This window comes from Miniopterus natalensis, chromosome 3 (assembly GCF_054644295.1).
Source record: "Miniopterus natalensis isolate mMinNat1 chromosome 3, mMinNat1.hap1, whole genome shotgun sequence".
NCBI classification, from domain to species: domain Eukaryota; kingdom Metazoa; phylum Chordata; class Mammalia; order Chiroptera; family Miniopteridae; genus Miniopterus; species Miniopterus natalensis.
The window spans coordinates 80,994,011-81,021,931 of NC_142083.1; the positions used below are offsets into that span (position 1 = coordinate 80,994,011).

The window sequence follows — 27,921 nt, forward strand, 5'->3', positions numbered from 1 at the left end:
GTATAGCTGCCTTGGCCTGTCTGCCTTCTCAACTCAGTGAGACCACTAGGCTCTATTTGGGTTTCCCATCCCTGCTCTGCAGCCTGCAAACTACCACAGACAATAAACTGGGGCAACCATAAAACTCAGTAGACCTCTCTTATTTCAGTGACCACAGTCCTGTGTTGGCTGTTATTCAATGTCTGCAAGCTGTTTTTATAGTCTAGTCTTTTAGTTAAGGTAGCCAGGTAAGTTCAGTCCTTATTATTCCATCATTGCTGGACAGAATAAATTCTGCAAATCAACTAGTGATGTCACAATTTCCTATCTAAAGTCTTTGTCTTAGCCTTCACTCAGCTTTACCTTTTAAAAATATGCAATAATGCTAACTATTTCTTTTTTCTTTAAGTTTGCTCCACTCCTAGTTTGGCACTACTTTAATGCTCCTACTCCTCTCTGATTATTTCTTATTCTTGAATCCTCAAATATAGGCAAGTTTCCAAAGTTCTGTCCTTGCCACATCTTCTTCTCCATCTGTGCAGGATCTCACCGTGTGTAATTTCAACAAGCCCCACAATTTTATTTATGACCTCTTTTGCTGCTGACTCTTAACAGAAGCACAATATATAACTGGCCTTGGACCTCTTCATTCATGACTAGAACACAAAGAAAAAAAGCAGAATACAAAGTGTAAAATCCCCACTACATTTGAAAAGAGGAGTTTATATATTTACTTTTATAGTACATAACCAGAAAAAACACACCCAGAAGGTGATTCAACTAAAATATTAAGAATGATTGTTTCATAAATTATTTTTTCTTCACACTTTTCTGTATTTTGTACACACATACAGACACACACTAAATTTATGAGAAGGTATGTCCTAAACCCCCATTTATAGCTCATAGCTCCAGCTGCTTCGTAAGCCAGCATCTCAAATCAATATTTTCAGAGTCACATTATCTTCCACCCAGAGCCTGTCCTTCCATAAACTTCAGAGCCATTTCAACTGATTCCTCTGTCCTGACACCAAGTCAACAATCCTAATGGAAATAATGAGTTTCAATTCATAGGAAAAAATACTATTGACAAAGCTCCAGAATAACGATCTCGAGGAGCACCTAATAGCTAGAATAAACCTCCTCCTTTTTTTCCAGGTCAGAGATACAGGAGAAATCTGCAAAAAGGAAGCAATGTACTTGGCACAGCATCAGACTGTGGCTGGGGTAAAGAAGTAGATTTTAAGGAGGGAGCCAAAGTTAGACAATGAACCCAGGGGGAAAACTACGAGCAGACTAAGGGTCAAGAGGCTGGGGACTTCATGAACCTGCATTTTGGTTGGCACCCATGGATGAAAAAGGAGAAACATGTCATGAAATAGGCTTCAAATGGCACTTTGGCATTAAGTTATTTTGCTGTCCAAACTGGCATTAAATGTTGGTTGAGCTGAATAACATACGCTAGCAACTTTTTTTAAAATTTAATATATCTTTATTGATTTCAGCAAGAGGAAGGGAGAGGGGGAGGGGAGGGGGAGGGGGAGAGGGAGAGAGAAACATCAATGATGAAAGAGCCATTGATTGGCTGCCTCTTGCACATCCCCTACTGGGGATCGAGCCTACAACCAGAACATGTGCCCTGACCGGGAATCAAACCTCCATCTCCTGGATCATAGGTTGATGCTCAACTGCTGAGCCATGCTGGCCGGGCCACTCAACTTTTTACCATATAATTAACCAGTTCCAAATGATAAGTTCATAATATTTTTATTTTAATGCTCTTTTAAAAATAGGTAATAGCCCAGCTGGCGTGGCTCAGCAGTTGAGCATCGACCTATGATCCAGGAGATCACGGTTCGATTCTCTTTCTCTACCTCTCCCTTCCTCTCTCTGAAATCAATAAAGACATGAAAGAAAAGAAGGGAAAAAGTAGAATAGGTAATAAGTACTTAATACCTAATAAATACCTAATAGGTAATAAATACCATGGTACAGGACTCAATGGTCATAAAATAGTATGGAAGAGCCTTGATGACAATATGCTAGGTAAAGTAAGCGAGTCACAAAAAGACAAATACTGTATTATTCCATTTTTGAGTTATCTAGAGTAGTCTAATTCATAGAAACAGAAAGTAGAATAGTGGTTGCCAAGGGTCAGCGGGAGGAGGAAAGCAGTTTTTTAACGGACATGAAAAAGTTCTGGAGATTGGCTATACAACAGTGTGAACATATTTAAGAGTACTAAACTATATACAAGGTAAATTTTATATGCATTTTGCCACAATTAGAAAATCAAAATATTTAAAAGTCACAAAATAGTGTAAAGAGAAAGTATCTCCCATTTTGTCCCCCAGACACCCAGTTCTCAGAGAGAGGCAGAATATATTTTTCTATCCTTATAGAGATATTCTATTTATATATGCTCATATGTACGTTCCTTAAAGAAATACCCACACAGAAATAGTAGCAACCTACATAAACTGTTCATGCACCTTGGTCTTTTCACTTATCTTAGAGATGTTTCTAAATTAGTCCACACAGGACTGCCTTACTCCTTTTGAGAGCTGCTAATTCACTGCATGGCTATACCATTAGTTGTTTTACCAGTTCCCTACTAATGGGTAATTAGGTTTTGTCCAAAAATTTGCTATTACAAACACAGCAATGAATGTCTTCATACTATTTAACCTCCACATATACAAGTGTATACATATATGTATGTGTGTTTACAAGCATAGAAGGGAATTGTTAAAACAAAGCATATGTGCATTCTTTATGACTGTGCGTATACACACTATTTTTACTTAAAAATTGTCATTGAAGTATAGCATACATTCAAAAATCCACAAATACCAAGTTTATAGCTTGATAAATGTTCCCAATGTAAATGCAACCATGTAACCAGGACCCAAATCAAGTTATAAAACATTACAAACCCTCTAAAGCCTCTCCTGTTCCTTTTCAGTGAGCTCCCCCAATGATAATACTACCCTGACTTCTAACACTGTTAATTTTATCTGTTTTAGAACTTACATGTTTGTGTCTGGCTCTTTTACTCAACATTATGTGTAAGAATCATTTATATTGGGTGTAAATTGTAATTAATTCATTCTTTGTTCTGTTTAATATTACCTTGTGTAAATACATCACAATATATTTGTCCATACTACTCTTGAGCTATGTGCATTCTTAATTATAATGTATATTATCAAGTTGCTCTCCATTGTTTAGAATCCTACCATTACTATATCGAAGTAGCTGTTTCTCTACATCTTAGCCAAGTTAAACTGTTTGATCTTTGCCAGTCTGATACATTAAAATGCTTTCAATATAGCTTCAATTTGCTTTTCTCTTATGACTGAAATTGAGAATTATTTCCTGTTGAACTATTGGTCTTTACTTTCAACTGTCTTTTTTTCATTCTTTTTTAATCCTCACGTGAGGATATTTTTTTCCATTGCTTTTCAGAGAGAGTGGAAGGGACAGAGAGAGAGAGAGAGAGAGAAATATCAGTGTGAGAGAGACACATCAATTGGCTGCCTTCCACACATGCACTGACCAGGGCCGGGGATCAAGCCTGGAACTGAGGTATGTGCCCTTTGCCGGGATCGAACCCAGGACCCTTCAGTCTACGGGTCGACGCTCTATCCACAGCCAAACTGGCTAGGGCTCAACTGTCTTTTATTGTCTTGTGCCCAGTCATCTATTAAGTTGTTGTCTTTTCCATATTGATTTAAAAGGACTCCTGGGTTTTTCTTTAACAGAAATTAGCTCCTTGAGCCTGGCCAATGTGATTCAATGCTTGAGTGTCGACCTATGAACCAGGAGGTCAAGGTGCGACTCCCAGTCCGGGCACGTGCCTGGGTTGCCGGCTCAATCTCCAGTAGGGGTGTGCAGGAGGCAGCCAATCAATGACTCTCACCATTTATGTTTCTCTCTCTCCCTCTCCTTTCCTCTCTCTCTTAAGAAAAAAAAAAAAAATCCATAAAAGCAACACGCATTTTAAAGGAAAATAGCTCCTTGAAAATGATGCATGGCAAATCTCAGTTTATCTTTAGTTTCAACTTTACGTATGCTAGTTTTTGCCTTGCATTGGTTTAGTCTGTCTTTATGCAAACTCATCACTTTTTTTCTTCATGGTTCTGGAGTTTGTAAAACCTAGAGCAACTGAAACTCTCATGCATTGCTGGTAGAAGTGTTAGCTGGTACAGTCACTCTGGAAAACTGTTTGGCATTACATACTAAAATTAAACATACAAATATCCTATGACCCAGCAGTTCCACTCAATTCTGACAGAAAATATGTACTTATACTCACCAAACATACAATGTTCTTAGCAGTTTTATTCATTTTAGCCAAAAAAATATAAACAACTAAAATTTCCATCAACAGTTGAATAAAGTATGGCATATTAACAAAACATACTACACAATAAAAAACACACAACTACTATATGCAACCTAAATAAATGTCACAAACATACTAAGCAAAAAAAGCTAGACACAAAAGAAGACTTACTATATGATTCAATTTATTTGAAGATCAAAAAGAGGTAAAACTAATCTATGGATGGAGGTTAGAAAAGTGGTTACCATTGGAGGAGAAGGTATTGACTGGGAAGAGCACAGGAAGAATTTGGGGGTGATGGAGATTGTCCATATCTTGATCTACGTGGTGGATACTTTGTGGATATATACATAATACTGAGGTGGATCCTTAAAATATGTGTACTTTCCTGCAAACTGCATCTCAATAAAAGGTTTTTTTAAGTGAAATAGCAAGCTAGCTTTCTTTTTTCCTAAATGGCTACTCAACTGACCCAGTACTATTTATTGAAGAATTGTTTTCATCTTTATCACAAATAACATTTCTATAAATGAGGCTACTTCAACATACTCAATTCTGTTCCGCGATAACCTGTCTACTCTGATGCTCTTAACTACTTGACTTTAATACACTAAAGTCACTTGACTTTAATGGCACTAATCTCCCTTCATGAATATTGATTTTCATAATTTTTATTTAAAATTCCACTTTTGTTCTTTCATATAAATGTTAGAATCAAGTTTTTAAAAGCCTGTTGAGATATTAATTGGGATTACACTGAATTTACAGATTACATTTTATCAACTTCAAGATATCCTTAATGTAAGATGTAGATTTTTACATAGCACTAAAAAAAGACATTGCCATACTATGACATAATGCTGCCTCTGACTGAGGATTTTTATTTTAAGCTTACTGAAGGAGCTCTTTTCTTTTAGACTTAAACACTACTTCGTCTTTATATCACATACGAGTTGTGCTTATAATGAAAGGAAAATAAGTGAAATAAATTGGTTATGTTCCTAAAATTTCTTAACCACTACCATATGGCCAGAAGTGATTGGAAGATGCCACACATTTTAAGTCATAACTGAATTTTAGAACTGAAAAAATGCAAAAGTTCATCTAATAATATGAAATATAGCAATTTAAAGGGAACACTATCTTTCCAATGTGAGTCACCCTATCCAAGAACAAATTATATTTCAGCATTTCAATTCTTTTATGTCCCTCAGTAAAGTTTCACTATATTCTTCAGAGATACCTTTCATTTTTTTATTAAATTTATTTCTATGTGGATCTTTTTTTTCCTTCAAAAATTCTGTTAAGAAGATGGACAAAACCTCTATTTAGAAATCTGTAAGATATTATTGAGAAAAAATTAAAGACCAAAACACATGAAGAGATAATGTTCATAAATTGGAAGATTCATCAATATAAAGACTTCAATTATCCCTAAACTTTTTCAGTGCAATTCCAATCAAAATCCTAACAGGGTATTGTGGAACCTCACAAGCTGATTCTAAAATGTGTATGCAAATTCAACAGGTCAAAAATAATCAAGACTTATTATTTAGTGGATATCAATATTTATAAAAGTAGTAATTCTTAAGCTCCTACAAATTAATGAGACTAGATCTAAAGAGCTTTAGTTTATGTGAGTTTATCTATTATATTTATCACATTCCAAATTAAAACAGAAAATTTTGAATTTTTTTTTATTCACTTAAAAATAACAAGAAACCAATTACATGCTAACAGAAATAACATTTATTATGAAAATAACTATTTTTCAAGACAAAAAAATCTAGAAGAGTGGCACTGTTTTACATTTTTGTAAATCTCTTTAATATCTAGCTTAACAGGAGACAGCTGGATTCTCACATGTGTTTCTATATTCCATCTGTTTCAGTATCACATGTCATGCAGCCTCTGGAAACCTATCACAAACTCATGAGAGAATGAGAGTAAATAAGGCAAGTAACATCTGATTATCACTATGAAAATAGTTTTGACCTCAAAGACTCTCTAAAAGTGTCTCAGGAGAACTACTGAAGTAAAGACAGTGGTACACTGGCACATGGATGGACAAACAGAAGAATGGAATAGGGAGCCCAGACAAATCCTTGTAAATATGAAATCAGCTGATACATGAGTAAAGTGACTCTACAGAGAAGGGGAGAATGGGTGTGGCTGGCGTGGCTCAGCGGTTGAGCATCGACCTATGAACCAGGAGATTGCTGTTCGATTCCCAGTCAAGGAACATGCCTGGGTTGCAGGTTCCATCCCCAGTGGGGGCCATGCAGGAGGCAGCCAATCACTAACTCTCTCTCATCATTGATATCTCTAGCTCTCTCTCCCTCTCCTTTACTCTCTCTGAAATCAAGTAAAAAAAGAAGGGGAGAATGGTCTTTTCAATAAGTGGTAGTGCCACAATAGCTGGATAGTCATGTAGGAAAAAAATTAAATTGACCCATCTCACACCATTAAAAACTCCACATAGAATATATCTTCATCACCAGGATACAAAATGTTCTAATTATAAAGAAAAACACTTGACATATTTACCTTCATTAAAGTTAAGAAATTCTGTTAATCAAAAGATACCTTTAAGAAAATGAAAGGTAAAGCCAGCCACAGTGGAAAAGGATGTCTGAAATACAAATGAGTAAGACAAACACAGAATACCAGGTAGGGAAATGAGCAAAAGACTTCAATGAGACCTTAGTAAACCTTTCAAAGGCCAATAAATATATGAAAGGCTGCTCAACGCCACTAGTAAACAGAGAAATGCAAATTAAAACCAAAGAGGAGTGTTAAACAGTACAACCATTTTGGGAAACTCTCCTGTAGTTTCAAATAAAACTAAACACCTACACTATGACCCAAAAATCCACTCCTCAATATATACCCAAGAGAAGTTGAGTATGTCTGTTTGTATATATTTATGTATATACATGCATGGCACTGTTTACAGCAGCTTAATTCACAATAGCCAAAACCTAGAAATAGTCAAAGGAAAATGATAATCACACAATGGAACTAAGCAATAAATAAATAATGAAACCAACTTGGATGAACTGCAAAAACAAACAAACAAACAAAACCATTATGCTGGGCAAAAGAAACCAGACACAAGAGAGCACATGCTGTTATGAGCCCATAGTCATGAAGGCCAAAACTAGGCAAAACAAATTTACAGTGGTAGAAGTCAAAATAGTATGTCAGAATAACAGCTTCTGTCTAGAAAGGAGCATGAGAGAACTTTCTGGAGTGATGGAAATGTTCTGTATCTTCATCTGGGTACATGTAAAGAAGTCTTCAAATCTATACATTTTAAGGTTTTTGCATTGCATTGTATATGAAAATATACCTCAATTACACACAAAAATCCATTACATATATATCAGAAGGTTAATAAAATTTAACAAATTGACAATTCTAATGCTTGGCAGAGGCAGAAAAAGTTCTTTTTTTCTTTCTTTTTCTTCTTTTTTTTAAAGTTTTCATTATTAAAGACAATCTTTTTTTTTTTTTTTAAATATGATTTCAGAGAGAAGGGAGAGGGGGAGAGAGAGAGAGAAACATCCATGATGAGAAGGAATCAATGATCGGCTGCCTCCTGCACGTCCGCTACTGGCATATGCCCTGACTGGGAATTGAACTGTGATCTCTTGATCCATGGGTCAATGCTCAACCTCTGAGCCATGCCAGCTGGGCAACAGGAACTCTTATAGTACACTATTGGCAGGAATCTAAACTAGTGCAACCACTTTGGAAAACAGTCTGGCATTACCAACAAAAATTGAAGATACACAAAAATGTTCAGAGCAGCCTTATTCATAATTGCTGCAAAGTGAAAACAATTTAAATGTCCATCCAAAAAGAGAATGAATCAATTGTGATATATTCATATAATATTCAGCAATGAAAACTGCAGCTCCATAACACATGAATAAATTTCAAAAAATAATGCTGAGTGAAAGCAGCCAGAGTAAAAGACACAAACTACATGATTCCATTTATATAAAGTTGGAAAAGTAAGCAAAACTAAACTACCAAGTTTAGATGCAACCTTAGGTAGAAAAATAAGAAAATGATTATCATAAAATTCAAGGCACAGGTTACTCTTGAAAAGGAGAAGAGAGTTTAAGGAGGGCTTTCTGGAGCCCTGACAATCACCTATTTGATGACCTGAATGTTGGTTGCAAGGATTATGCTTTGTAATTATTATTGGGGGGGGGGGAGGGATTCAAAGCTCAATGACTTTTCTGTATGTATGTTTAAATCAGAACAAAAGAGGTTTAGAAAAATCCACTGGAACTGGTGACTGGTTGGATTTGGTGGGAGAGGGAAGGGTTGAGAAACCACCAAGGACAACTCCCATGTTTCCCACTTGCACAACTCCTTCGGGGGTTATGCCTTTCACTGAGATAGAAAACAGCATCTTGAATATGTTAAATTTATAGTACTTTTGAGACATCCAAATAGAAATATCCAGCAGGCAATTAAATATGCAGAACTAGAGCTAAAAGGAGAGATCCAGGCTTGAATATAAATTTTGGAGTCATCCATAAGTGAAGCCATCAACATGGATATGAGTGTCTAGAAAAGAAGACTGATAAGAGAGTGTAGGGCTGATCCCAGGTACATCAACAATTAATGGGCAGCTACAGGAGGATATGCCAGTAAGGAAAACTGAGAAGGAACAAAGTGGTAGGAGGAAAATCAAGAACCTGTCATGAACCACTAAGCAAGGGAAGAGTACATCTCATGAGTAATAAGTCACTCACTGCAGGTTGATGCATAGTTAAGAAAGGATATGAGTTATGTGCAATACTCAACAAGCCAGTTTTTACTCCACCTCTTTCTTGTTGATTTGAGACAAGCAACAACTCAAGAGAGAATGTTTCTGAGAATGGCTGAAAGTTTTTGTAATCTTGAGAAGTGAGAAATCAAAATCCCTCTCAGTCTTCTTTCTCTTTCACTCAAACTGAAGAGGACAGATTTGGAAGTACTTATTGAACTGTGTGCTACTGGGTAGAATCACCACTAAAATCAGCACACAGCCACGGGCTTACTTTTCTGCTTCTTCCCTGTGACTGACGTGGTATGAGAATCCTTCAAGAAAGGATTTTTTCTTCTCCAAGTGAGAGCCAGGGCCAAACTAACTATTTGGGCAAGAAAGGCCTGAGGGAAGTGGACAAGGCCAGATTAGCAGTCAGCCAGAGTAAATGGTTTCTCTCTGGTTATATGGCCCTGAGCACTGATAGGAATGAGCTAGAGCAAGCTTTGCTCCCATCGCAAGGGAAGATCTAGCTGTGTTTGAGAACTGGAGAGGTGTAGGGGGTCCATTTCATGGCCTGTTTGAAACAAATTAAGCTTAACTACATTTTAAAAAGGGCATCTCCACATGAACAACTGGGCTCATTCTAGCCTTTTGTCTTAAGAGTTTGGTACCCAAGTCCTAGTCAAGAATAAAATGCAAAGCATTTGGGTTTTTCATTTGTCAGTACAAATATTTAATGCACATATCTCCCTCAGGGGCTCTAAAGAATTGAAAATAATGGCTGTTACCTGAAGAGAATTCTAATATTCCTCTAATCCCCAACTGGAATACCATCATAAAATTTCTCAATATCTAGCACTACATAAATCACACATAAAAACAAAACCACAACAGGCCTCTACATTTAAGTGGTATCAGATTAGCAGCTCCAAAATAAATAGAAAGATACAATATTTTTGATCCTTAATGGGAATATTTGAGGGAAGATTGACTCTTTCCAAAATTCATCTATAAATTCAGTACAATTCTAACCAAAATCTCATGGGATTTTTAGAGCTCATTAAAATAAATTTTAAAATTCACCTGGAACAGTAAATGCATGAAAATAGCCAGAATATTTTTGAAAATGAGGATATTTGCTCTATCAGATATCAAACTTAATATACAAAGACACAGGGGAGAATGGAACTGTGGTAATGAAATTGTGTAGAAACATAAACAAATATTATCAATGCCACAGAACTGAGAATCCAGAAACAGGTCCTTGGTATATAAAGAAATGCTTATGGAATTTCAAATATGAACAAGTCAATAAATGGAAATAGGCAAAAACCTATCAATTTAGGAAAAAATGTACAATCCCTACCTCACCCCAGATGCAAAAGTAAATTCAACACTAATTAAAAGAGTCAAATATAAAAAAAAAATTTCAAACAAAATATGAGTGTTTTTAAAAAATTGGAATGTTAGATTTTGCACAAGATTGAAAAACCACACACACAAAAAATAGCCTGGCTGGCATGGTTCAGCAGTTGAGCACTGACCTATGATCCAGGAGATCTCAGTTCAATTCCTGGTTAGGGCACATGCCTGGGTTGCAGACTCGATTCCCAGCAGGGGTGTGCAGGAGGCAGCCAATCAATGACTCTCTCTCATCATTGATGTTTCTCTCTCCCTCTCCCTTTCTCTCTCTGAAATCTATAAAATATATATATATTAAAAATAATAATAATTTTTAAAAAAAGCTACAAATAAGTCAAAGATGGAACCACATAATGTTTAAACGATATGGTGTCAAGATGGCAGCATAGGTAAATGCAGTACTCAAATCCTCCCACGACAATATCAAAATTACAACTAAACTGCCGAACCACCATTATTCAGAACCACCTGAAATCTAGCTGAATGAAAGTCCTACAACTAGGGATTTAAAGAAGCAGCCACATCAAGACTGATAGGAGCCCAGCTGGGCGTGGCTCAGCGGTTGAGCGTCGACCTAGGATCCAGGAGTCGGGGTTCGATTCCTGGTCAGGGCACATGACTGGGTTGTGGGCTCGATCAATGATTCTCTCATCATTGATGTTTCTGTCTCTCTCTCTCTCCCTCTCCTTTCCTCTGTCTGAAATCAATAAAAATATATTAAAAAAAAAAAAAAAAAAAGACTGATAGGTGAGGCAGCGACAGGAACCAGCTGGTCCCACACCCACATATGGCAGTTTAAAATTGAGAGGGGTATCTTGGCTATAAAGGTCCCCCTGAGGAGCAAGGGTTCCCAGCGCAACATCAGGCCTCCCAGTCCAGGGTTCCAGAACTAAAAGAGAAGTCCCCATAACTTCTGATTATAAAAACCAGTGGGGCCCAGCCGGGCATGGCTCAGCAGTTGAGCATCGACCTAGGATCCAGGCAATCAGGGTTCGATTCGCGGTAAGGGCACAATGCCCGGGTTGCGGGCTGCAGCCGATCAATGACTCTCTCATCATTGATGTTTCTATCTCTCTCTCTCCCTTCCTCTCTCTGAAATCAATAAAGATATATTTAAAAATAAATAAATAAATAAATAAATAAATAAATAAATAAATACTAGTGGGGATGGTAGCTAAGTAAGACAGGGGTGGGGTGGAAGTGGGGGACTGGGGTTCCAGGCAGTTCATCTTAAAGGGTCCAAGCAAGGACTTACTTGGACTCATTCCCTCAGATCTCCAGAACTGGTTCAGCAGCTTGAAAGGAACCAGGGACATATGGAAAGAAACTGAATTCTCTGGCATCACAGAGCTGCTGGGGGGGGGGGGGGGGGACAGCTTTATGCCACACAAAAGTGCTGGCAGAGGCCATTGTTCCTTATCTGAGACCCCATCCTCCACAGAGCCAGCACGCAGGTTCCATGTCTGAGTCTCCATGAAACTGGCTCACACTGCTCACACCACCCTAGTGATTCCCTGAGACCCCATCCCACCCAATTTGTGGGCCCATCCAAGCTGCTCCCAGTGGCTTTTCCATAAAAATGGCCTCTCTTGCCTTATGCTTTAACTTTCTTAAAATCTTTCAAACAAGCAGCATCTGGCCTCTGCATACCCATGGCTCTTGCTCAGTGGCCCCATGCCTAACACTAGCAGCAGCTGGCCTTATTTTGCAGCTTGGCCTCTCCCGGGTACCTCCAAGCCCAGCACAAGTAGCAGCCATCTGCAGATAGCTCTATAGCTTATGCCTTGTAGCCTGAGGCAAGGCACAAGCAATGGCTGGCCTTGCAACTCCCAGGAGGTGCCAGAGCTAGGACAGCTTCAGACCACACCAGATTACAACCCTAACACCTCAAAGAGCAACACACTCAAGGGGTGGACTCAGTGACCACCAAAACTCCACTGAAGCAAGTCCTGCTCTGTAGGATCAACCCTGCACAGCAGCTCCTCTGCTGTAGTCACAGCAGGTTCTCCCAACCGATCAGCCTGGGGGTCAATCCCTCCCAATGACACCAAGAGCAATCAAAGCTCGACTACAACAGGACAGTGCACACAGCACAGACAGGAGCATACCTCGAGTGCCCAGCTCGGGTGACTGGGGAGACTGCGCTATTAGGCCCTATAGGACACCTACTACACAAGGCCACTCTACCAATTCCAGAACACATAGCAGCTCTACCTAATACAAACATAGGGAAGAAGACAAAATGTGGAGACAAAGAAACAGGTCTCAAAGGAAAGAACAGAAGAAATCTCCAGGAAAAGAACAAAATGACATGGAAGCAAGCAAACTACCAGATAGAGTTCAAAACAATGGTTATAAGGATGCTCAGGAAACTTAGTGAGAACTTCAAGAGCATGAAAAAGGATATAGAAACCATAAAAAAAAAAAATCAGCCAGAATGAAGGATACACTAATTGACATTAAGACTAATTTACAGGGAAATCAGTGATTTGGAATATAAGGAAGCAAAAAACACCCAATCAGAACAGCAAAAAGAAAAAAGAATCTAAAAATATGACAATAGTGTAAGAAGCCTCTGAGACAACTTCAAGCATACCAACATTTATATCCTAGGGATGCCAGAAGAAGGAGAGAGAGCCCAAGAAACTGAAAACCTATTTGAAAAAATAATGACAAAAAACTTCTCTAACCTGTTGAAAGAAATAGACATACAAGTCCAGGACGCACAGAGAATCCCAAAGATGATGAGCCCAAAGAGGTCCACACCAACACACATAATTAAAATGCAAAAGGTTAAAGACAAAGAGAGAATTGTATAAGCAGCAAGAGAAAAGCAGTTATAGTTACCTGCTATAAGGGAGCTCCCATAAGACTGTCAGCTGATTTCTCAACAGAAACTTTGCAGGCCAGAAGGGAGTGGCAAGAAATATTCTAAGTGATGAACAGCAAGGACCTACAACTAAGATTACTCTACCCAGCAAAGCTATCATTTAGAATCGAAGGACAGATACAGAGCTTCCCAGACAAGAAAATGATAAAGGAGTTCATCACTACCAAACCAGTATTACATAAAATGTTAAGGGGTCTTCTTTAAGAAGAAAAATGATGATAAACATTAACAATAAAATGACAATAAATGCGTATCTATCAATAATTCAATCTAAAAACAAAATAAACAAGCAGAACAGAAACAGACTCATAGATACAGAGAACATTTTGATGGTTGCCAGATGGGAGAGGGTTTGGGGAGATGGGTGAAAAAAGTAAAGGGATGAAGTACAAACTGGTTGTTGCAAAACAGTCATAGGAATGTAAAGTACAGCACTGGGAACCTCGGGAGATTAAAGATAGTGGTCAACTGAGTGGAAGCTACACAGACACTCTCCCAGGACCAAAGTGGAATTACAACTAAAATACAGAAAAACCATCCTGAATAATCAACTGCAACTGAAGACGAGCTGCAGAGCACCCTCATAACCAAGAAGGAAAAGTGGAGACCACACAGAAGCTGGTACAAAGTGCAGAGGCACGAGAGGGCCGGCTGGGCTCCGACAGGCAGCAGCTAAAGGTCCAGAGGGGTATCTCAGCTGTGAGGGGTTCCCACTGAGGACTCTAGGGCCTAAACCCCAGGCTGGGCTTCCCAGTCAAGAGCACCAGAACTAAGAAAGGTGCCCACATAACATCTGGCTGTGAAAAGCAGCCTGGTTTCTGTCTGCCAGGGAGAGATGGCTAAAAATGCAGGAACCCTAAAGTTTTGTGTGCAGCCACGCACCTTGGACTCCAGCAGGAGGAGGGCAGAGTGGACTGGAGCTGTGTGAGGAGAATCTAGGGTTCTGGGCTCTAGAGATAGAGCTCAGAGGGCACCCCTCTGGATTCCTGTGCTGAGTCATTCCCCATACTGCAGAGGACATCTTTCTCAGGCAGACAATTTGCTGCTTTTGCCTGGGGCAGAAGGAAGCAATTGCCCAACCCTGCTGGAAAACCTCTCCCCCTACCCAGAAGAGTTTCTACAACTTGAGGCTCATTAACAGAATCAGATTAATCAGCCTGCAGGCAGAAGGCAGACCTCAGAGTGCTTTGAATCTTTGCCTGATATGCTTCTGGACCCCTGGCCTTGGAAAAGCAGACTTTGGTGTGCATCTTGGTCCTGTTCCAACTGCACCCAGCCCCAGCAGAGGAGACCTCAAGCCGAGGGTTGTTGATAGCCCCAAACAGGGTACTCAGTGCCAGTCACAAACTGCATCTGACATTGGCCAGCACCAGAGACCGTCCAAAAAGACTGAGAGTCCTAGCAGGCCTACCTAATACATAGAAACAAGCCCAAATAGGCAGCCAACATGGGGAGACAAAAAAAAAAAAGAAAAAGCCCCAAATGAAAGAACAAGAGAAGTATCCAGAAAAAGAGCTAAATGAAAGAGAGATGAGCAATCTATCAGATACAGAGTTCAGAATACTGATTGTAAGGATGCTCAACAGCATGAAAAAAGATATGGAAACTATGAAGGAAATTAAGGATGACAAAGCAGAAATAAAGAATACATTGGAAGGAATAAACAGCAGATTAGAGGAAGCTGAGGATCGAATCAATGAATTACAAGACAGGGTTGGAAAAAACCACTCAATCAGAGATCCAAAAAGAAAAACAATGAAAAAACAGGAGGATAGTCTAAGGGGAGCTGTGGGACAACATGAAACGTAACAATATTCACATCACAGGAGTGCCAGAAGAGGTCAAAAGTAAACAAGGGTTAGAGAACCTGTTTGAAAAAATAATGGCAGAAAAGTTCCCTAACCTGGTGAAGGAAAGAGTCACACAAGTTCAGGAGGCACAGAGAGTCCCAAGCAAGAAGAACCCAAAGAGGCCCAGGCACATCATATTTAAAATGCTAAGAGTTCAAGACAGAGAGAATATTAAAGGCAGCTAGAGAAAAGCAATCTGTTACCTACAAAGGAGCTCCCATAAGGCTGTCAGCTGACTTCTCATCAGAAACTCTACAGGCCAGAAGGGAATGGCATGACGTATTCAAGGGAATGCAAAGCAAGGATCTGAAACCAAGATTACTCTATCCTGCAAGGTTGTCATTCAAAACAGATGGTGAAATAAAGAGCTTCCCAGACAAGAAAAGGCTAAAGGAGTTTATCACCACCAAACCAGCACTGCAGGAAATGTTAAAGGGATTGTTGTAATTAAAAGAAGAAATAGCCCGGCCAGGTGTGGCTCAGCAGTTGAGGGTCGACCTAGGATCCAGGTGATCAGGGTTCAATTCCCGGTCAGGGCACATGCCCGGGTTGCGGGCTCGATCCCCAGTTGGGGGCATGCAGGAGGCATCCGATCAATGACTCTCATCATTGATGTTTCTCTCTCTCTCTCTCTCTCTCTCGTTTCCTCTCTTTGAAATCAATAAAGATATATTTTTTTTAAAAAAATAAAGTAGAAATAGAAGCAGTGCAAGAACAGTTATAGGGACTGCTGTAATAATAATGAGAGAGAAACGGGTATAAAAAATTAAAATGGCAATAAATAAGGACCTATCAATAATAACATTAAGGACTTTAAGGGAGAGATCAACAGCAATAGAGTCATAGTCGGGGACTTTAACACCCCACTGACTTCACTGGATAGATCTTCCAGACAAAAAGTCAACAAAGAAACAGTGACTAAATGGCACACTAGATCAGATGGATTTAAATGATATTTATAGAACACTGCACCCCAAAGCTGCAGAATATACATTCCTCTCAAGTGCGCATGGGTCATTCTCAAAGACAGACCACATATGTTAGGACACAAGACAACTCTCTACAAGTTCAAAAAAACTGAAATTACATCAAGCCTCTCAGATCATAAGGGCATGAAATTAGTAATGAACTACAGTAAAAATACTCAAAAACATTCAAACATATGGAGGCTAAATAACATGTTATTACACAATGATTTGGTTACCAATAACATCAAGAAAGAAACCAAAAACTCCCTAGAAACAAATGAAAACGAACACATGACAACTCAGAATCTATGGGTCACAGTGAAAGCAGTCCTAAGACGGAAGTTCATAGCACTGCAGGCCTACCTCAAAAATTAAGAAAAATTTTTGGTAAACTACCTAACCCTACAACTCAAAGAATTAGAAAGCTCTCCTGGAAGTTGTCTGGACCAGAGCTTTTGTTTGCTGAGAGTTTTTTAATTACTGCTTCGATTTCATCAATTGTTATTAGCCTATTCAGGTTTTCTGATTCTTCCTGATTCTGTTTTACACAATCTCACTCATATGTGGAATCTAATAAACAAAATCGACTGAAGAACAAAACAGATCCAGAGACATAGATGCAGGTAACAGACTGATGAATCTCAGTGGGAAGGTGGGGGAGTGGGTTGGGAGAGATTAACCAAATAACTTAAATGCATATATGCATAACCCATGGACACAGACAATAGTGTTGTGAAGGCCTGGGGGGTGGCAGATGCAGGGTGGAGGTGATCAATGGGGATATAAAGGGGGGATATCTGTAATACTTTCAACAGTAAAGATAAATTTTTTTAAGTACAGCATAGGGAATATAGTCAGTGCTATTCTAATAATTATGTATGGTGTCAGATCAGTACAAGATTTAACAGGATGACAATTTAGTAAGTTATATAATGTCTAATCATTGGGGTGTATACCTAAAACTAATATAATATTGTATGTCAATTGTAATTGAAAAATTTTAAATGATTTAAAATTTAAACTATATGAATAAAGATACCATAAACAAAATTAAAAGGCAAGTGAGAATCTATGTATAACACACATAACAAAGGATTAACTACTGTGATATCCAAAATCCTCCTGCTAACCAGTAAGAGAAAAAAAGACAAACCATCCAGAAGGGGGACAAGGTGAAGGTATAAATAGGTAATATCCAGAAGAAATATTAAACATATGTCTATACAAAAATCAGGTTACAGACTCATCTAACACTTAATAAACTACATTCTAGATTAAGGGATTTTTTTCAAAACAAAAAAATTATAGACATTCATCTGATATCAGAATGAGAAATGCCTTTGTAAACTTAAAACCTATGAAAAAAATTAAGAAAATAATCAATTTTTATATACTTAAAAAATACCTATACTCGGCAAAAATAAAACAAAATGGCAAAAATATTAACAACAAACATATGATATTCACATCCTTTAAATATATAAAGCATTTGTCCATATATCAATATAAACATTTCTAAGATATATACAAGCAAGGCTCAAGAGAAGAAATGCAAACGGTTAAAAATGTGAAAAACATTAAACCTTTCTTATGCTTGGGGCGAAAATGCAAAACAATGAGATGACATTTTCATATATCAAATTGATAAAGGTCTAAAAAATTGAGAATGCCCAATAGTGGCAAGGATACAGGACACCTGACATTCTGTTACATTACTGGTGGAGTTATGACATGAGAAAATAGTTGTGACATGCTAAATGAAGGGAAAAGATATGAAATACATACAGTATAATCTCAACCATTTTTTTGTGTTTTATAATCCTCACCTGAGGGCATTTAGAGAAAGGAAGAGAGAGAAACATTGATGTGAGAGAGAAACATCACTTGTCTTCTGTACGTGCCCCAACCAGGGATAGAACCTGCAACCCAGGTACGTTCCCTGACCAGGAATCAACTGGCACTCTGTGCATAGGATGATGCTCAGCTGACTTAGCCACTCTGGCCAGGCTCAACCTTGTTTTAAAATAACAAGTAAGTTTTATGAGAACTTTTTTGACAGGCACTGAGGTAAATTGCTTATAGGTATCAGTACAATGGTGCACTTTATATTCACAGTAATCCTGAGTTAGACACTATTATTTTCCTCATTTTATAGAGGAACTGAAACAAGAGAGATCAAGTTATAGAGCCAAGATTTCAACCCAGGTACTCTAGCTCTAGTCTTAGCACAATGCACAGGAGGAAATAAATAAAACTCTTAAAACACAGTGTCAGCCCAGCTGAGCATGGTTCAGCGGTTGAGCATCGACCTAGTATCCAGGAGATCGTGGTTCGATTCCCAGTCAGGGCACATGCCCAGATTGCGGGCTCAATTGCCAGTTGGGGGTGTGCAGGAGGCAGCGGTAAATTATGACTCTTATCATTGATGTTTCTCTCTCTCTCTCCCTCTCCCTTCCTCTCTCTGAAATCAGTAAAGATATATTTTAAAAAAACACAAAAAACCAAAATAGTGTGGAGTACACTCAACTTTAATTTCTATTTTGTCTTGGATCTTCCACTATTTTACTTCTCAAATAAAATGATTGTTTGTTTTTTAACATTTATTTATCGTTTAATCCTCACCCAAGGATATATTTTTCCATTGCTTTTCAGAGAGAGTGAAAGGGGGAGAGAGAGAGAAACATTGATGTGAGAGACACACTGACTGGTTGCCCCCTGTACGAGCCCAAACCGGGAACAGCGATTGAGCCTGCAACCAAGGTTATGTGTCCTTGGCCGGAATCGAACCTGGGAACCTTCAATCCGCAGGTCAATGCTCTAACCACTGAGCCAAACTAGCTAGGGCTACAATGATTGTTTTTAAAAAGGTGAATAATCAGACAATAGCAACAACAGCATCCTTGAAATTCCTTCCTTTTGTTAGTAACTAAAGAAACTATAGATCATAATACATGGCTTAAAAAATATTTCTTTAGCAAAAGAATGTTTTCTAAATGAAGTTTTATGTAAATCTGCAAAATGAGAAACAGATTAAAGCAGTATTTTATTCTATCAGTGTATTTTAAAACCTCAAATTTTAAACATTTACAATGAAGCTCTTCTGATGAACACAAACTTTAAATTATGGATGATTGCAGCAGTCAAATTACTTTTGTTTTGATTATACAGTATCAAGAAAAACCTGATTCACGGATATTAGCAATTGCAATAAGAGGATTGTGTTTTTAAAAAATAGTACAGCCCGGCTGGGCGTGGCTAAGCGGTTGAGCATCGACCTAGGATCCAGGTGATCGGGGTTCCATTCCCAGTCAGGGCACATGCCTGGGTTGCCAGCTCCATCCCCAGTTGGAGGTGTGCGGGAAGCACCCAATCAATGACTCTCCCATCACTGATGTTTCTATCTCTCTCCCCCTCTCCTTTCCTCTCTCTGAAATCAATAAAGATATTTTTTAAAAATAAAATAAAATAAAAATAGTACATAAATGCTATCTAATAGTTTTATTATACCTGTTCAGGTGTAATAAAGTAAAACAATTCTAAGTTAAGTCTCTAATAAAATTAAGAAATGAGAATACTTGGTAATACACAAGTATTCTGGGGGGAAAATCAAAATCTTAAAATATACACTAACCATGACATCAAGATATTATGCATAAGTCAGTCACATGTTGTTTCATAATGTAGTGAGAGTTTTATAGCACTGAATTTGTTTATATAATTTTATATTGGCAAACAAGTACTGGCCTGAATTTTTAAAATACCAATATAAAGCTACAATCTTTCTAATCAATAGAATTGTTTAAAATTCAAGTATATGCACAAAGAAAGCAAGAAACACTATAGCAAGGATTGCTATACTGGGTGTTGGCATTATGGATAATTTTAACTTTTACTTTTGCTCAATTTCCCTCCAGTACTCTAACTACATTGTGCTTTCTTTTGTTGTTGCCTTTTTACTTTTTATTTTAAAATAATTACAAATCACAGGAAGGTCCCAAGCACCCTTCACCTAACCTTCCCCAATGGTAACATCTTGCATAAGTCTAGTACAATAACACAACCAGAAAACTGACCCTGTACAATTCAGAGTTTACTTAAATTTCACCAGTTTTACATGCATTCATCTGTAGTTCCACAAAATTTTATAACACTTGTAGCTTCAAGTAACCACAAATGAAACACAAGTTTCCTTCATACTATCTCCATAACCACACCACCTCTTCCCCCATTCCTGGTGACCACTAGTTTGTTTTCCATCTCTACAATTTTATTTTGATGTTATATAAATGTAATCATACATCAAGTAAACTTAAGATTGGCACCTTTTCAGCCCTGGCAGGTGTGCTCAGTGGTTAGAGCATCAGCCTGAACAAGGAAGGGTCAAGGGTTGATTCCCAGTCAATGGCATGTACCTAGGCTGCAGGTTTGATCTCCAGTCCTTATCAGGGCAAGTACGGGAGGCAACCTATCCATGTCTCTCTCTCACATGATGTTTCTCTCTCTCTGTCCCCTCTCCCTCCCTCCCTTCCACTCCCTCTAAAATTCAACAGAAAAAATATCCTTGGGTGAGGATTAACAAAAAAATTTTTTTAAAAGATTGGCTTTTTTCTCCAACCTAACATAACTCCTTTGAGATAATCTAGCAGTACAAACTTGTGGTCTCGAATGTGCTAAAATTTAGCATGATATGCATCTGAGAGTATAGTTTTAAAGTTTAAAATGTTAAAATGGGAAACTAATGCTTATGAAATCTCTCGTGTACTGCCACAGAACTAGGACTCTGGGTAACAAACCTTAAAAACTGATAACCTAGTACAAGTGTAGTGCAATCTAGTACAAATACTATATAGAAGAGAAACCCAAGGCTCACTGCTTGTAAGTCTTACCTGTGTTTTTAAGAACATGTGGCTTATAAGAATGCCTGGTTCTGCATTTTTCTGGGCAAACTATAGATTCCACTGCTTTCCCAACCCAGATGGATCTGTTACATTCAAATATGACCACCTGATATCCCCCAAAATGGTCACCATTTTCTGCTTTTCCACATGCTGTTCCCTAAAGTTCTGAATCATCAAGGAAATGAATCCCTCTTAAATTATCCTAGTTCTGCATAGTGATTTAGCCAGCACCATACCCCAGGCCCAACTCCCGTCTCTGTGCAATGACTCAACACTTCTCTCAGAAAGGGCTACCCTACCGTAGTACAAATTCAAACTAACTCATTTTTCCCTCCCCCCTGCACTCCACAGGCCTAGATCCACTTTATCTTTCTTCCCTTTACTATTCTGTTAAGTCTTCCAGACAACTAACCCCACTACATATTTGTTCTCTAACTAGATGTTACAAATGCCACATCTCCCTAAGTTTAGGGTTAGAAGGTAAACACTCAGGAACTTACTCCCTGCATACCAGGCCTTCATAACAATGTCCTTGCTCTAAACATGTAAAAGCTATAATACAAACCAAGTGTTTTGGCAAACAGATGTGCAAATCTACAACCCAGGAACATGCCCTTGACCAGGAATCCAACCCACGACCCTTCTGTGCATCAGTCAATGCTCTAACCACTGAGCAACACCGGCCAGGGCGATGTTTGCATATTTTTAAAAATTTGGCTGATATGGGTATCACAATATCAATATTAGACCTAAATATAATTTAAACAGCTTGGACTCTTGAGCCAGACTGCCTGGGTTTGAATCAGGACTCTACCACTATATTATCTAATGTATATTTCATTTACATGCTGTGTAACTCAGTTTTGTCATCTGTAAAATGGTGATAAAAGTGCTGCACAGGACCATTATGAGAAAAACACTAATATATGTAAAGAATTTAGAATGCAGTAAGCATTATTTTAGTATTATCTCTAATACTCTTTGTTATCTCTTCCTCTTCAACTCTTTGTTCATACTGCTTCTGAAATTTCTATACCAAGAAACAATGATAACTTAAGAATCCATATTTTATTTATTCAATTCATCTTAGTCAAAACTACTAGAAAACTCTCTGGCATCACTCTTAAAATATTTTTGTGAATGTCTCCTTAAGCATGGGAAACAAAAGAAAATATAAACAAATAGGACTATATCAAACTGAACAATTTTTGTACAGCAAAGGATACCATTAAGAAAATGAAGACAACCTACTAAATGGAAGAAAATATTTGCCAATGATACATCTGATAAGGGGGCTAATATTCAAAACATAAGCAACTCATACAACTTTTTTAAAAATATGTTTTTATTGATTTTGGAGGGAGAGGGAGGGAAAGGGGGCAGAGGGAGAGAAAGAAAGGGAGAGTGAGGGAGAGATCGATGTGAGAGAAAAACATCTATAGGTTGCCTCCCTACACACCCCGACCAAGGACCAAACCCACAACTCGGGCACGTGCCCTGCCTGGGAACTGAACCAGCAACCCTTCAGTGCATGGGCTGATGCTCAATCAACTGAGCCACACTGGCCAGGGCCAACTTGAATACCTTAACACCTCAAAAAAACCCCACACAATCCGATTTAAAAATGGGCAGAGGACCTACATAGACATTTCTCCAAAGACAACATACAGACGGCCAATAGACATGTGAAAAGATGCTCAACATCACCAATTATCAGGGAAATGCAGATTAACACCACAATGAGATATCACCTCACACCTGTCAGAATGTCTGCCATCAACAAATCAACAAACAAGTGTTGGTGAGGACGTGGAGAAAAGGGAACACTCATGCACTGCTGATGAGATTATAAACTGGTGCAGCCCCTATGGAAAGAAGTATGGAAGTTCCTCAAAAAATTAAAAATAGAACTACCATATGACCCAGAAATTCCATTTCTGGGTATTGATCTGAAGACATCCAAAACACTAATTCAAAATGATGTGTGCATCCCTTATGTTCACTATAGCATTACTTACAACAGCCAAGGTATGGAAGCAACCCAAGAGTTCATTGAGAAACAAATGGATAAAGATGTGATACATACAAGGTGGGGCAAAAGTAGCTTTACAGTTGTTCAGATAGAAAACAATACATTAATAAATAATAATACAAGAATAAACTATGTTCTGTGTAGTCACAACTGTAAACCTCCTTTTGTCCTACTCTGCATATACAATGGAATATTACTCAGCCGAAAGAAAGAAAGAAAGAAGAAAGAAAGAAAGAAAGAAAGAAAGAAAGAAAGAAAGAAAGAAAGAAAGAAAGAAAGAAAGAAAGAAAGAAAGAAAGAGAAAGAAAGAAAGAAGAGGAAGGAAGGAAGGAAGGAAGGAAGGAAGGAAGGAAGGAAGGAAGGAAGGAAGGAAGGAAGGAAGGAAGGAAGGAAGGAAGGAAGGAAGGAAGGAAGGAAGGAAGGAAGGAAGGAAGAAAGAAAGAAAGAAAGAAAGAAAGAAAGAAAGAAAGAAAGAAAGAAAGAAAGAAAGAAAGAAAGAAAGAAAGAAAGAAAGAAAGAAAGAAAGAAAGAAAGAAAGAAATCTGCCTGGCTGGCATGGCTCAGCAGTTGAGCATCGACCTATGATCCAAGAGATCTCGGTTCGATTCCCAGTCAGGGCACAGGCCAGGGTTGCACACTTGATCCCCAGTAGGGGGTGTGCAGGAGGCAGCCAATCTATAATTTTCTCATCATTGATGTTTCCTCTCTCTCTCCCATTCCCTTCCTCTCTCTGAAATCAATAAAGATATATTAAAAAAAAAAAAAAAGAAATCTTGCCATCTGCAACAATATGAATGGACCTAGAGGGAATTATCCTAAGTGAAATAAGTCAGACAGAGAAAGACAAATACCATATGATTTCACTTACATGTGGAATCTAAAAAACAAAATAAATGAACAAGCAGAATAGAAACAGAAATAGACTCATAGATACAGAGAACAAACTGATGGTTGCCAGAGGGGTGGGGGTTGAGTGGTTGGGTGAAAAAAGGATAGTGATTAAGAAGTACAAACTGGCAGTTACAAAAACAATAAAGGGGATGTAAAGTACAGCACAGGATATATAGTCAGTCAATAATATTGGAATAACTATGTATAGTGTCAGATCAGTACTAGACTTATCGGGTGACCACTTCCTAAGTTATATAAATGTCTAGTAACTATATTGTATACCTGAAACTAATATAATATTGTACGTCAACTGTTATTTTAGAAAAATTTAATTATTGAAAAATACTACTGGAACAAATTTTTTTTTCCATACTAGCAATTATTAACATTACACCAAATATGAATGTAAATAAGTACTTAATAGTATAGTGGTGATGGAAATGCTAGCGAAAATAAGGTACAGATCAGAATAAGGTACAGATGAGAAATATATAATTCTATATTTATAAAATGGGGAGAATAATATACCATATTTACACTTGTATATGCATAAAATGGCACTGGAAAGTTTCATGTCTGCTTATGGAGAGGGAGAATTGAACGTATAGGGAAAGAGATTTGAAGGAGTCTGCTCCCTGTATACACTTTAGTATCTTTTGAATTGGAAGCAATGAATATATTACCTATATAAGAATTTAACTGAAAAAAATGGAGGCAGGGGGAGACTCTAAACAATACTCTGGAAGCCAAACTTCTAGCCCCAACCTGCCACTAACTGTGTTACCTTGGGCAACTGGACAAATTCTAAAAATGTATGATCTCAATGGGAAGGGGGGATAGTAAATACACGGTACTAATTTTTTTTAAAGACAGGTGAGAGGTACTAATCCAACATTTTGCAGAATAAGGCAGCTTTTTGAGGATTTGATGGTTTTCAGATGCTATTATTACTGTTTTAAGAACTGCAGAACTGTCAAGCCTATTAATCTTTTGAGATCATTTGTACTATTTTTACAATGAAACCTTTCTTAGAAGGGGTCTAATGTAATTTACAGGAAATACCTATAACAAATATTCTGCACATTATTTTGTTTCTCTTGCCACACTTTTAAAATAGTTTTAAATAGACTTTAAGTCTTTATACTCTGCTATGGAGTCAGCAATAAACACTAAAACAATTTACATTTAAAATACATAAGCAACTAAACCTTAAACAACTTATACTACTTACAGATGTTTATTATCAGACATTACAAAAAACACCTCCAATCAATGATTAACATCTATGACTGACTACAAGCTTTATTCCAGGTATTGATACCATGCATCACCTTTAATCCTACCATTCATCTGGTAAAGCAAATTTTAATACTCCCATTTAACATATGAAACAACTGAGGCTCCATAAAGATAAGTGACTAGCTTGAGACCACAGTCTAACAAGTGGCTGAGCTAGAAACCCATCGGGGGTTATTTAATGTCGGCTGGCAGGCTGGTACAGGTCTGTCACAGTTTTTACTAATTTATATTAAAATGAGGACAAATAAGAAGTAAACTTTAATAAAGCTAAGTGATTCCATTTAAGGGGCTTTTATTCTGAGATTCTGTTCTTTCAAATTGGATTAAAATATCCTTTTTTAAAATGAAATGATGGTGACAGTAAATAGTGGTGTGAATTACTGTTTCTGTTTTTATTGGCGATACCTAGCAGGACAAAAACTGTGAACTCTATTAGTGTCCCAATTGCGGGGGGGTGTGTATTTCTTTTGAAATCAAAAAGTCTGGGAACTACTCCCTTAGACAGTGATACCTCCTTAAATAGTAGAGGACTTTACACACATATGCACACATACTCATGATCCTCTCATCAACTACTACTTCATTCTGTTTGAATTAGGACACTTAAGGATTGAGAAATGGGAATAAAGTGAGTTTCAGCAAGTCATGTGAATTAACACTGGATTCTGCTAGAGGACATTCCTCACGATTCTTTTCATCAGTTAACTTTACTCATCCTTTATTTTCAATCCTAGTCACTCAAAACTCAGCTCAAAACTTTCTTTTCCTAAAATAGTCACATTTTTAAATGCTACTGCTAAATGGCAATCAATACTTGTTAAATTTAAAAAACTATCTGAGGTTTCCAATAACCTGCTTTTATTTTAAGTCTTTTTCACTTAAACAAAATAAAAACTTTTAATGATGTTTATTCTACCTACTTCCAAAAGAAAATTGGGCCTATAAATCACACTTAAGCCACTTTAATTTACAAATTTCTGTATCTCCATTAAATAGATGAAGTTTGTAAGTCTAATGCAGAAAACAAAATGTAACGGATAAATCAACTACATTTTAAAAACCTAGCATCAGCAAAACAAATATAACTTTTAATCTTCTGTGGCAAACCCATTATACTAATCAACAACGTTTAAAAGTCACCTCTATACCCAAAACATTACTACACACGACACACTCATACTGTACTCAAATTAAGCTTAAACTAGACCCAAACTCAGATCATTTCCCCGTCCCAGGCACACTGAAATATACGAGGGGGAATCCAAGAAATCAGATATGTTAAGTGCTGGTATCTTCTTCCAGAGTAGGGTCAAATTCGTGTTTGCCCGCAAATGTCACCGGCTCAGTAAGTCTGCAAATTCTCATTAGCGCTACAGAGTACAAAGAGGCCTGACCACGGAAACACCTGTCCTATTACCGGGAAGACAGTGGGAAATGCAACCCCTGAGCCCATGCCGGCCGCACAGCCTTGGAGTGCAGCGATCCCAGACCACGGGGGAACTCTGACTGCACGGCTCCCCACCGCAGGGTCCTACAGCCCTGACTCGCCTCCCCCGGCGACAAGGAGGAAATCTGTCAAGTCAGCTAGGACCCACCCTCCGCGAACCCCTCTCGCTCCTTCCTAGCCCGGCCCCAGCCTGCTCAACTGCTCCCGGTCCGCTCCGGCCTCCCGGCTCACTCTGCCACCTCATCCCTCCTCGCCGGTCTCGCGGCCCCACCACCTCCGCCCCGGCGGCCTGCTCTTGGGCCGTCCCCCGGACCCGAGCCCCTGGCCACCGCCCCCCACCCCCCACCCCCAACGGCCCGCCCTGAGTGTCTGGGCGGCCCGGTCCCCACCGACCCCCAGGCCCGAGCTCCCGCCGCGCGCTCCCCACCCCCAGCCTCCGCCCTCGCCCCGTTCGGCCGTTCCCGGCTCGCTTCCCCCAACCAGGCTACCTGGAGGCAAGGGCGGCAGAGCACTTCACCCAGGGCCCCAGGTCGCAGAGGGCCCGGTGCTCGGGGTCCCGCTCCTTCTCCCGCTCCACGTGGTAGGCGTAGATGGAGAGCAGGATCCCGGCGGCGCACACTGCATACCGGGCCACCCGCTCCCACCGCGGCACCGACACTCTCAGCAGGACGGGCGCCGCCATCTTCCCCCCTCCTCCGCCGCCGCCGCCTCCTCCTTCGCCGCCGCCGCCGCCTCCCTCCGCCACCACCTCAGCAGCCGCCGCCCGTCGGGGCCCGACCCAGCCGCCGCCGCTACCGCCACCGCCGCCGCGGCCGCCGCCACCGCCGCCGCCGCCGCCGCGCCCCATTGGCTCGACCGCCTCCTCCGGGCCCCGCCCCCACAGGCGCGCGGCCCAACCGCCCCAAAAGGAGGGAGCCCAGCGAGGCGGTAAGGCGCGCGCGGGCGCAGAGGGAGGAGCGGAGCGCGCAACCGCACGGGAGGCCCGGCCGCCGGGCGGAGACTGAGGCGGCGCGGCGCGCGCAGCGAGGGGTGCCGCGGGCAGAGGAGGGGCTCCTGGGAGGAAAGGGAGGGGCGGGGCTCCGGGAGGGGAGGGCGGGGTGGGATGTCGTGGGAGGGCCTTAGGGGGACC

At 39.4% G+C, this 27,921-nt stretch overlaps 1 protein-coding gene across 1 annotated transcript in view; it reads right to left on the reverse strand.

Moving 5' to 3' along the window:
- Window positions 1-27,639, reverse strand: part of VKORC1L1 (vitamin K epoxide reductase complex subunit 1L1) — a 68,177-nt gene extending 40,538 nt beyond the window's left edge. Inside the window, exon 1 of the mRNA XM_087815629.1 lies at window positions 27,281-27,639. Within this exon, the coding sequence (XP_087671755.1) occupies window positions 27,281-27,639 (359 nt within the window). The remainder of the gene's footprint in view (window positions 1-27,280) is intronic.
- Between the last annotated feature and the right edge of the window lie 282 nt (window positions 27,640-27,921).